General features: G+C 40.0%; 2 protein-coding genes across 4 annotated transcripts in view; one reads left to right on the top strand and one right to left on the bottom strand.

Annotated features, from left to right (window-relative positions):
* The window catches only part of OLAH (oleoyl-ACP hydrolase), a 29,951-nt gene that overhangs the window by 8,901 nt on the left and 8,978 nt on the right, over positions 1–12,072 (top strand). For all 3 annotated transcript variants that reach the window (XM_030940024.1, XM_030940025.1, XM_030940026.1), the window contains exons 4-5: positions 8,401–8,539; positions 11,909–12,008. In XM_030940024.1, coding sequence (XP_030795884.1) covers positions 8,401–8,539; positions 11,909–12,008 — 239 coding nt within the window. The remainder of the gene's footprint in view (positions 1–8,400; positions 8,540–11,908; positions 12,009–12,072) is intronic.
* Positions 2,619–3,262, bottom strand: LOC115900272 (cyclin-dependent kinases regulatory subunit 2). The gene has a single exon (XM_030940027.1). It carries the CDS (start codon positions 3,146–3,148, stop codon positions 2,909–2,911), a length of 240 nt encoding a protein of 79 aa, XP_030795887.1. The 5' UTR covers positions 3,149–3,262; the 3' UTR covers positions 2,619–2,908.

The raw sequence follows: 12,072 nt of genomic DNA on the forward strand, positions 1-12,072 counted from the left end.
GCTCACTGCAGCCTCAACCTCCCAGGCTCAAGCGATCCTCCCACCCCAGCCTTCCAAGTAGCTGGGAACACAAGCATAAGCTACCACGCTTGGCTAATTTCTTTTCTTGTATTTTTGTTGTTGTTGTTGTTTTTGTATAGTTGGGCTTTTGCCACGTTGTCTAGGCTGGCATAATACTCGCTCAAGAATTCACCCTCCTCAACCTCCCAAAGTGCTGGGATTGCAGGCGTGAGCCACTGTGCTCAATCCTCTTAAGCTTTTTTTTTTTTTCTTTTTTGAGATGGAGTCTCGCTCTGTCACCCAGGCTGAAGTGCAGTGGCGCAATCTCGGCTCACTGCAACCTCTGTCTCCTGGGTTCAAGCAATTTCTCCTGCCTCACCCTCCTGGGTAACTGGGATTTTATGGGAGCCTGCCACCATGCCCAGTTAATTTTTGTATTTTTAGTAGAGACAGGATTTCACCATGTTGGCCAGGCTGGTCTCAAACTCCTGACCTCAGGTGATCCACCCGTCTTGGCCTCCCAAAGTGCTGGGATTACAGGCCTGAGTCACTGCGCCCGGTCTTTTTAAGATTTTTAATAAACTTACACTCCTGCTCTAAAACTTGCCTCAGTCTGTCACTCTGCCTTATGCCCCTCAGTCAAATTCTTCCTTCTACTCTACTTCCTTCTACAAGAATTGAGGTTGTTGCAGAGCCACTATGGATTCACTGCTACTAACAGGAAGTCTGCATGAATTAAATATTGGTTATTTTCCAGTGTTTTATTTTGTTTACTTTTCTTGAGGCTATCCATGTGTTCCTAAGCTGGAACCTTTTCTGCCTTCCATGACTACTACTTTGTTTAGTAATGATTTCTCTGTCCCACTTTTGTTTCCTAGCTCTTTTTTCTGTACTCCATATCCAATTCAATACAGCACTTCGCATCCACTGTGTCATGGGCAACTTTTAGTCATTTTTGAAATAATTTTTGTCTTTTTAATCCATTTCTGTCCACTATTCTGTCAGCTCTTTGTGCATTTTTGGGGGTCTATTTCTGTGAAGAATTTTACATTTCTGAGTTACAGTGTTCTTTCGTTTCCACTATTTCTGGTTTAATTTCATCTAAGTTGGAGTGTTGTGCTGTTTTTTTCTGCTTCGTGAGGTGTTTTTTGTTTTGCTTTGTTTATTGTTGAGACAGAGTCTCGCTCTGTCACCCAGTCTAGAGTGCAGTGGTGCGATCTTGGGTCACTGCAACCTCTGCCTCCAGGATTCAAGTGATTCTTGTGTCTCAGCCTCCCAAGTAGGTGAGATTACGGGCGCATGCCACCACGCCCGACTAATTTTTATATTTTTTAGTAGAGATGAGGAAAGTGTTTTCATTGGCTGAAAAACTTTGATTTATACTTTCTGTATCCTGTATGATAAATTTATCTTTGTTTACGACGAAGTGTGTTAGATTTTCCTGACTAGCAAGAACAGGTCATTCCACTGGGGCTAAGATTGGCTGCTTACTACTGAAGTGCAGTTTTAAAAACCACCTCGTTTGTGTGGCTGGGGGTTCTGTAATTCTGGTTCTTTGATATTTCCATGTTTCTGTGGGACTCTATACCTCAGTATTCCTCAAGCTTTCCAAGTCTCATCCTTTCTACATGCTGGTAGCCAATACTCTGATATCAAGTCTCAAACAAAAAATCCATTCATTAGAAGAAGAGAGCCCTGTAATTCCTAAAGGCCTTTTTAGAAATTATCGGAAATACTTTTATATGAGGTTTTTAATCAATACCTGATGGTTCAATATAGACAATTAAAGGCCACTCCTTTAAACACGTTTTCAAATAGTTGGTCTATAAAAATGTATAGCATAAACTTAACCTTGTCCACTGCTCCCCTTGTAGAATAAAACAGTACCAATATAATTGAAGTCTCCCTCTCCATTTATAGCCTCCTCAAACTCTGACTTAAGCAAGATATAGTTTAATCTTTCATATTTCTAACTTTATATACTTTTTTTTTTTTTTTTTTTTGAGACAGAGTCTCACTCTGTCCCTCAGGCTGGAGTGCAGTGGCACAATCTCTGCTCACTGCAATCTCCACCTCCCGGGTTCAAGTGATTCTCCTGCCTCAGCTTCCCAAGTATATGAGATTATAGGCATGTGCCACTACACCCGGCTAATTTTTGTATTTTTAGTAGAGACAGGGTTTCACCATGTTGGCCAGGCTGGTCTCGAACTTCTGATCTCAGGTGATCCACCTGCCTCAGCTTCCCAAAGTGCTGGGATTACAGGTGTGAGCCTCCGCATCTGGCCTATATGAATGTTTCATGTTGTAAACATTTCTCTGAAACTTGCTTTTCCCTCATCTAGTTTTTAGTATTCCATTGTGTGACTATAACACAATATATGTATCTATTCGGTTCTCAGGCATTAAGGTCATTTTCATGTTTTTGCTATTTGTATAAACAGGGCTTCTATGAGCATTTTATACATATCTTCTTACATACATGTACGAGAGAGTCTACATCTAGGAATGGAATTTCTGGGTGGTAGAGTATGAACATCTTCAACTACATGAAATATTGTCAAATTGTTCTCCAAAGGAATTATAATAATTTATACTACCAAAGCAGTATAGGAAAATTCTTTTTTTTTTTTTTTTTTTTTTTTAAATGCAACATACAAACTTTATTGAACAAAAGTAACAGGTAAAGTCAAACAGGCACTTAAGAGAAAAACTGACTGGAAGAACTTTTAAACATCTTACAGTAACCTACTTGCAGTTGCATTTAACTGAGCTCTGTTGCTGTGAAGAATACAGCTCATGCACAGGTATGGATGAAAGATTTGTACATTTCTCAAGTATTCACTGAATACTACCTTATATACACAAATACATTAAATTTGAAAAAGATGTGATGATCCCCAGATAAACTTCATTTTTGTTGATCTTTTGGAAGAGGTCGTCTAAAGAGAAGAATATGTGGTTCTGGCTCATGAATCATGTAATGAACCCAGCCTAGACTCTGTTGGACACCAAGTCTCCTCCACTCCTCTTCAGACATCAGATGAGTTTTAGGTACTTGTTTGGAAAGTTCTCTGGGTAACATAACATGCCGGTACTCGTAGTGTTCGTCGAAGTACTTGTCCGAGTAGTAGATCTGCTTGTGGGCCATCCTGCTGGCGCGCTGCCCAAAATGAAACGCGAGAGCGCGAAGAGCGGGAGCGGCAGTCCACACGTCCACGTCTAGGCAAAGCAACGACTAGCCAGAGACTAACCGGAAAATTCTTATTGCTCTATATTGTTGACAATACCATTGTAATTTTTTGCTCTGTGCATGAAATTATTCTAACTTTACATTAACTCTTACTACAAGTAAGATTAGACATTTTTTTCACATTTTGATTGCTTGTCTTTTTCTCATTGACATGTAGAAATTCTTTTCTTTCTTTCCTTCCTTCCTTCTTTCTTTCCTTCCTTCCTTTTTCTTTTTCTTTCGACAGCATCTTGCTCTGTTCCCAGGCTGGAGTACAGTAGCATGATCTTGGCTCACTGCGGCCTTAACTTTTCAGCCTCAAGCAATCCTCCCACCTCAGCCTCCTGAGTAGCTGGGACTACAGGCATACACTACTATGCTTGGCTAATTTTCTTTTCTTTTTTTCTTTTTTTAAATAGAGACAGCATCTCACTATGTTGCCAAGACTGGTCTCAAACTCCTGGGCTCAAGTGATCCTCCTGCTTCAGCCTGCCCACGTGCTGGGATTATAGGCATGAGCCACTATGCCTGGCCAAAATTCTTTGTCTATTCTGGATTCTAATTTTTTTTAGTAGGTTTTGTGTGTTGAAAATGTCTTCTGGTTTGTGCCACCTTTCTTTTCAATGTGGTATCTTCTGACTCACAGAAGCTTTAAATTTTAATATAATCAAGCTTATTACTCTTTTAAATTTTATGCTTTTTATGGCTTGCTTTAAAAGCAAACCTCACCTAACCCTATATCCTAACCCCAAGTCAGTTATTTGCCTATTTTTCTTCTATGAATTCTAAAGATTTTTGTCATATTTGAGCCAGTCTTTTGTATATAGTGTGAGCTAGATATCCAAGTTTACTTATACCACATGAATAGCCAGTTGGCTTGGCAATGCTTACTGAGAGGTCTATACATTCTGCCACTGGTTTTAAGTGTCAGTTGAATTATAAATTGAGTTTTCACATGTATGTGGGTCTATTTCTGGGCTATTTATTTATTTTTTGAGATGGGAGTCTCGCTCTGGAGTGCAATGGCACAGTCTCAGCTCACCGCAGCCTCTGCCTCCTGGGTTCAAGCGATTCTCATGCCACAGCCTTCTGAGTAACTGTGATAACAGGCATGAACCACGATGCCCGGTTAATTTTCGTATTATTCATAGAAATATGGTTTTGCCAAGTTGAGCAGACTAGACTCAAACTCCTGACTTCAGGTGATCCACCTGCCTCGGCCTCCCAAAGTGCCGGGATTATGGGCATGAGCCACCGTGCCTGGCCCGGGTTCTCTATTCTGTCCCATCCGTGTACTTGCCTCATATGATACCAGAAACACAGTGTCTTCATTCCAGCAGCAGGGCAGTCTCAGGGTAATTGGGATGTTTCCTTGATGCCTTCATGGAAAACATGAATATCTGGAAGTCCATGTGTAGGTCTGTTTATGGATTCTCTACTCCACTGATCTATACGTCTATGTTTATTCCAAAAGTATACTATCTTCATTACTGTGGCCTTATAATAAGCCTTGGATGTCAAGTAGCATAAGTTCTCCAGCTTTGTTCTTCTTTCTGAATGTTGTTTTGGATGTTTTAAGTCCTTTGCATTTCCATACAGCTTTGAAAATCAGATTATCAATTTGCTGAGATTTTGTTTGGGATTGCCGTGAAGTTATAGATCCATTTTGGGAAAATTGACATCATAACAATATTGAGTCCTCTGATCCGTGAGTGAGAGCTATTGCTCCAGTTTAAAAAGTATTGTTTAGATTTAGCAATATTTTGTCATTTTTTGTTTCTGGCCTGCTTCAGCCTCTTGAGTAGCTGGGACTATAGGAATGTGTCACCAAGCTTGGTTAATTTTTACTTTTTAAGTTTCTCGTACAGTCGTGATCTCCCTATGTTGCTTAGGCTGGTCTTGGACTCCTGAGCCAAAGCGATCCTCCCACCTTGGCCTCCCAAAGTGCTGGAATTATAGGCATGAGCCACTGCACTTAGCCTTCCAAAATACATCTTTAAATGATCACAGTCTACTTTCAAATTTTATTAAACCAGTTCATTTTTAACGAAAGAACCTTATAAGAGCGTTACTCCATTCCTCTCTCTTGACCTTTGTGCTACTTTTATAAAACACTTTCCTACTTATCAATTTTGTGGAGAGCAGTCAGCTGCCTTTTTTAGTGATTTTAAAGTGAAAAAAAATGTTTAGTAAGAACTTCTGAGTGTGTGGGGAAAAACCAAAATGATAAAAAATAATATTTTATATATATTTACATGATTACCTTTGTTAAAGTAGATCCAGATTTTCATCTGACATTATTTTTATTCTGCCTGAAGAAGTTCCTTTAATATTTATTTTAGTGCAAGTCTGCTGGCATTGAATTCTCATGGGTTTTACGTGTCTAAAAAGTCTTTAACTTCCACTTTTGAAAGATATTGTCACAGGATATGGAATGGCAGGTTGACAGTTGTTCCCTCCCTTCCTACCCCCTAGTATTGTTATCTGGCTTGCCCAATTTCCCTCCCACCCCCTCCTTCCCTCCCTCCCTCTGTCCTTCCCTTCTTCCCTTCCTTCCCTCCCTCCCTCTTTCCCTTCCTTCCCTCCTTCCCTTCCTCAATCCCTCCCTTCCCTTCCCTCTTTCCCTCCCTCCCTTCTTCCCTCCCTCCCTTCCTTCCTTCCTTCCTTCTGTCCACCCATCCATACATCTCATTCTGTCTTTCAGCTTGAATGCAGTGGCACAATCACGGCTCAATGTAGCCTAAACCTCCCAGGCTCAAGCAGTCCTCCTGCCTCAGTCTCCCAAGTAGCTGGGACTACAGATGTGCACCACCACACTCAGCTAATATTTTTAAATCTTTTTTTTATAGAGATAAGGTCTCAATTCATTACCCAGGCTGTCTCAAACTCAAGCACTTTCAGCCTTGGCCTCAACAAAGTTCTGGGATTACAGACATGAGCCACCGCACCTGGCAGGCTTGCACAATTTCTAACAAGAAATGTGCTGTCATGGCCTGGGCACTGTGGCTCATGTCTGTAATCTTAGCACTTTGGGTGGCCAGGACGGGCAGATCACTTGAGGTCAGGAGTTTGAGACCAGCCTGGCCAACATGGTGAAACCCCGTCTCTAATAAAAATACAAAAATTACCCGGGTGTGGTGGCATGTGCCTGTATTCCCAGTTACTTGGGAGGCTGAGGCAGGAGAATCACTTGAATCTGGAAGGCAGAGGTTGTAGTGAGCCAGGATTGCACCACGACACTCCAACCTAAGCAATAAGGTGAGACTCCATCTCAAATAAATAAATAAATAAAAAAATAAGAAATGTTTTGTCATTACCTTTGTATCTATGTCTCTCTTCTGTGGCTGCTTTTAAAGACCATCTTTTTATCAAGTGTTTTTAGCAATTTGATGGACAAGCCTTGGTGTGGTTTTCATTGTTTATTCTGCTTGAGTTTCCTTGAACTTCTTGGATCTATAACTTTGTAAGTTTCAAATTTTGAAATATTCAGCCACCATTTTTTTCAAATTTTTTCTGTTTCCCTCTTCTCTCCTTCTGGGACTCCAATTACACCTATGTTACATTGATTTATAGGTACCATGGTATACTCATCAGCTGTGCATTTATTTTGTCATGTTCTTTCCACACTTAATTTTCTTTTTTTAATTTTGAAGACAGAGTCTTACTCTGTCATCCAGGCTGGAATGCAGTGGTGTGATCTTGGCTCACTGCAACCTCCGCCTCCTAGGCTCAAGTGATTTTCCTGCCTCCACCTCCCAAGTAGCTGGGACTACAGGTGCGTGCCACCATGCCCAGCCAATTTTTGTATTTTTAGTAGAGATGGGGTTTCACCCTGTTGGCCAGGTTGGTCCTGAACTCCTGACTTGAAGTGATCTGCCCACCTCGGCCTGCCAAAGTGCTGGGATTGCAGGTGTGAGCCACTATGCCCAGCCAACATGCTTAATTGTGGATAGTTTCTTTTTCTATGTTTAAGTTCACTGATCTTTTCTTCTTGGTGTGTAGTCTGCTGTTAATCCTGTCTGGTGTTTTTAAACATTTTTACATATATTTTACATCTCTACAAGTTCCATTTTGGTCTTTGAAAAATCTTTAGTTTCTGTTCTTATCATGTTCATATTTTCATTTACATTATTGAGCACATTCATATTTAATAACTGTTTAAGGTCCTTGTCTGCTGACTCCATTGTTTGTTATTTCTTGTCTGTTTCTTATGTTTGATGCTCCCCCGGACCTGTTATGGGTCATATCTTCCAGCTTTTTGGCATGTCTGGTAAGTTTTGATTATATGTTAGACATTGTCAGTTTTACTTTGTTGGGTCCTGGATTTTGTTGTATTCCTTTACAGTGTGTTAGATTTTGCTCTAGCAAGCAAGCCAATAAGTTATTTGGGATCAGCTTGATGTTTGATCCTGGAGATGCTTATGTTGTGTATTCATTAGGAGACGACTTGTCATTGTTTCTGTTAGGCATCCTGAAGTGCTACTAGCCCAGAATCACTTCAAGTTATTTTTACAGCTTCACTTTCTATAAATTTGAAGTTTATGTTACCTGCACTCCAGTCTACCAAGGTAACATAAATAAACTTCAAATTTGCATAAACACAAGGCTTTGGTTAAAAAAAGGTAAGGGCAGACTTTTTCCTCCATCCAGAGCCAAGGCAAAATCAGAAAGTTCTTCTCTCCTTTGCCATTTGGAAAATAAATACTTTATTTGTAGTCCACCTTTTTCACAGAGGGTCTAGAATTTAGGGTTTCTTGGCTTTGTGTAAAGGACTCAGTTCTAACTCTCAAATTTAATGTTTTCCAGTGACTTATCTCCTGACTGTCTAGGTCACCCCTGAAACCTGATGTTTTATTTTCCTGATATAGGTAATGGTTGTTGGGGTAAGCATTTCATCAGCACATGATCATCAGTGGAATTTTCAATTCCTTTTTTTTTTCTTTTTCTTCTAGGTGTTCCCTTTATCTTATTGTGAGCAGATACTTAGTCTGCTATATTTTATGCTCTTGCTTTTATTATCAGCACATTGTAAAACTTTTACCTCGCTGCACTTAATTGTTATCATTCATTTCCTTGAAATTTTTTCCATGAGGTAAATATTAGCCCTTTTATAACATCACAATATCTCATCAACTGTCTGTACATGTTCACTTGTGATTCTCCATCTCCAGTGCACTCCTTAAGGCTTCCTGGAAGAGAAAGCCGAATTGAAGAACCTTTTGCAAATGACATCTCCCAGTTAGTTGATGAAGTTGTTTGTGCTCTGCAGCCAGTCATCCAGGACAAACAATTTGCATTTTTTGGCCACAGGTATTTGATATCCGTTTTAAAAGATTTCAGGGGAGTTCCTTCTATCTTAAGTTTGTGGTTAATGTTGTTCTTTGTGTTTTGTAAGATGCATACCTTTTTATTGGCTAGACAGTATGTTGGGTAATTATGACCATAAAAACTTTTACAATTCACCAGTTGTATGGTAAGTATACCTATTTTTTTTCCTTTTAGGCAAATAAAGTCAACACTTGTAAAACCAAAACTTTAACAGCAGCTTACATTCTATTTATTTTTGAAATAGAAACTATGCAAAGTATATGTTTCTTAAGCTACATTGTATAATTTTCAGGTTAAGTCAGAGACCCTGGGGTTCTGGCTATCTTTATCAGTTGTATGAACTTGCAAAAATTTCTTAGGCTTCTGAGTTAGTTTCTTTTTCTATAAGAGTACAATAACAACAGTTCCCACTTGTGAGGCTTAAATGAATAATGATCTTAAATAAATTGGTATATAGTAAGGTCTCAATAAATTTTGGCTGTTATCTCACATAAGATTTACAAATATAGTCAAACAAAAATTAAAAAATAAAAAGTACCCATCATCCTCCTACCCAGATAAGAATGCTTTAAAATTCTGATGTGGTTACTTAGTATTTTTCCACAATGGGGTCTGGTTTTATATATGTACTTGATCATTTTCACTTAAAAACAATGTATACTCCAAAAAATTAGCCGGGCGTGGTGGTGGGCGCCTGTAGTCCCAGCTGCTTGGGAGGCTGAGGCAGGAGAATGGCGTGAACCCGGGAGGCGGAGCCTGCAGTGAGCCGAGATCACACCACCGCGCTCCAGCCTGGGCGACAAAGCGAGACTCCCATCTCAAAAAAAAAAAAAAAAAAAAAAAAAAAAGCCGGGCGCGGTGTCTCAAGCCTGTAATCCCAGCACTTTGGGAGGCTGAGACCGGCGGATCACAAGGTCAGGAGATCGAGACCATCCTGGCTAACATGGTGAAACCCCGTCTCTACTAAAAATACAAAAACCTAGCCGGGCGAGGTGGCAGGCACCTGTAGTCCCAGCTACTCGGGAGGCTGAGGCAGGAGAATGGCGTGAACCCGGGGGGCGGAGCTTGCAGTGAGCTGAGATCCGGCCACTGCACTCCAGCCCGGGCGACAGAGCAAGACTCTGTCTCAAAAAAAAAAAAAAAAAAAAAGGATACTCACAGGTTGTGAAAGATATTTATTGCTACATTTATATTATAGTAATATTAAATTAAATATATTAAATATATTTATATTATTGCTATAAATTTCTTTCACATCCTGTAAGTATACATTGCTTCCTGATTTGCTTGATTAACCTCCTTTTGTGGATATGAGGTATTTCTATCTTTTTCTGTTATAAACAATAGTTCAGTGAACATTCTTTTTTTTTTTTTTGAGACAGAATCTCACTCTGTCACCCAGGCTGGAGTGCAATATCATGATCTCAGCTCATTGCAACCTACACATCATGGATTCAAGCAATCCTCCCACCTCAGCCTCTCAAATAGCTGGGATTAGAGGCACACACCACCATACCTGGCTAATTTTTGTTTTCTTTGTTTTTTTTTTTTTTTTTGAGGCGGAGTCTCGCTCTGTCGCCCGTGCTGGAGTGCAGTGGCCGGATCTCAGCTCACTGCAAGCTCCGCCTCCCGGGTTTACGCCATCCTCCTGCCTCAGCCTCCCGAGTAGCTGGGACTATAGGCGCCCGCCACCTCGCCCGGCTAGTTTTTGTATTTTTAGTAGAGACGGGGTTTCACTGTGTTAGCCAGGATGGTCTCCATCTCCTGACCTCGTGATCCGCCCGTCTCGGCCTCCCAAAGTGCTGGGATTACAGGCTTGAGCCACTGCGCCCGGCCTAATTTTTGTATTTTTAATGGAGTTGGGGTTTCACCATATTGGCCAGGCTGGTCTCAAACTGTTGACTTCAAGTGATCCACTTGCCTTGGCCTGCTCAAGTGTTGGGATTACAGGCGTGAGCTACCGTACCCAGCCCAATGAACATTCTTATAGAAAATTTAGTATACATCTCCTATCAGTTTTTTAGGATAAATTCTCAGAATTTACGTTAAATAATATGCACATTCTTAAAGTTCTTTTCAAGACAGGGTCTTGCTCTGTCACCCAGGCTGGGAGGGCAGTGGTGCGATCATGGCTCACTGCAACCTCTGTCTCCCAGGCTCAAGTGATTCTTCCACCTCAGCCTCCCAAGTAGTTGGGACTACAGGAGCAGGCCACCACGCCCTGCTAATTTCTTATCATTGATGTTTTATAGAGATGGAGTTTCACCATGTTGCCCAGGCTGGTCTGCAACTCCTGGGCCCAAGTGATCTACCTACCTCCGCCTCTCAAAATGCTGGGATTACAGACGGGAGACACTGCATCCAACCTGTAAAAGTTCTTGATATATATTTCCAAATTACCTGCACTTTACACTCCATATGCAATGAACATGGTGCTGAGTTTCCCTTTCTTTCATAAAATATAAACATATGCAATTTACAAATAAGCAGCCTCTGGCAGTTTTGTCTACCAAATGTATTTACATAATATCAATAGCAGTTCACAAACATTTTCAGCCCCAGTACCCCTTTATACTTTTAAGATGCATTGAGGAACTCAAAGAGCTTTTGTTTTTGTGTGATATATCTGGCAATATTTATCATACTGGAAGGAAAAACTAAGAAAATTTAAAGATATTTATTAACTTATCTAAAAATAACATTAACAAACCTATATTACATGGACATAAATAATACATTTTTATGAAAAAGACTATATTTTCCAAAAACATGTGAGAAGGTGAGAAGAGTGGCATCCTTTTATACTTTTGCAAATCTGTTTAATGTCTGACACAATAGAAAGCAGATGGATTCTCATTTCTGTCTCTGCATTCAAACTGTTGCTATATCATGTTATATAGCTTCTGGAAAACTCCACTGTGTATGCATTGGAGTAAAAAAGGCAAATAACATTTTAGTATTTATCCTGAAAATAGCTTTGACCTCATGGACCATCCATTAGGATCTCAGGAATTTCCAGGGGTCCCTAAACCATATTTTGAGCACTGCGGATATACGCTAACAAAGGCATAGTGATACACATCTTTAAGGAAGAAAAGGAAATTTAAATTAATTTGAAGACACTGTGGAAATCAGTACTAAATCTTAGAGTGAATTATCTAGGCTGTCTTTGAAACACTTTTTATGCTGATATAAATCACTGAAAAGATAGACTTCTTAATCATCTCACGCTTTTCTTTCAACTGTTACATGATCATTGTTGTGTTTATGATACTGTTCCTGTTGACTTTCTGTGGATCATCATGAGTTTTGCTTAACAGTTCTTGTCATGTTTTTCTTTTCTGAATTTAGTATGGGATCCTACATTGCTTTTAGGACTGCACTACACTTAAAAGAAAACAATAAACCAGAACCACTGCATTTATTTTTGTCAAGTGCAACTCCTATACATGTAAGTAATTTAGCTTTTTCCTAGGAAGGGCAGTGGAGAGCAGGGAAATGGGGATAAAAATGAA

The sequence above is a fragment of the Rhinopithecus roxellana genome, chromosome 11 (assembly GCF_007565055.1).
Source record: "Rhinopithecus roxellana isolate Shanxi Qingling chromosome 11, ASM756505v1, whole genome shotgun sequence".
Lineage (NCBI taxonomy): Eukaryota > Metazoa > Chordata > Mammalia > Primates > Cercopithecidae > Rhinopithecus > Rhinopithecus roxellana.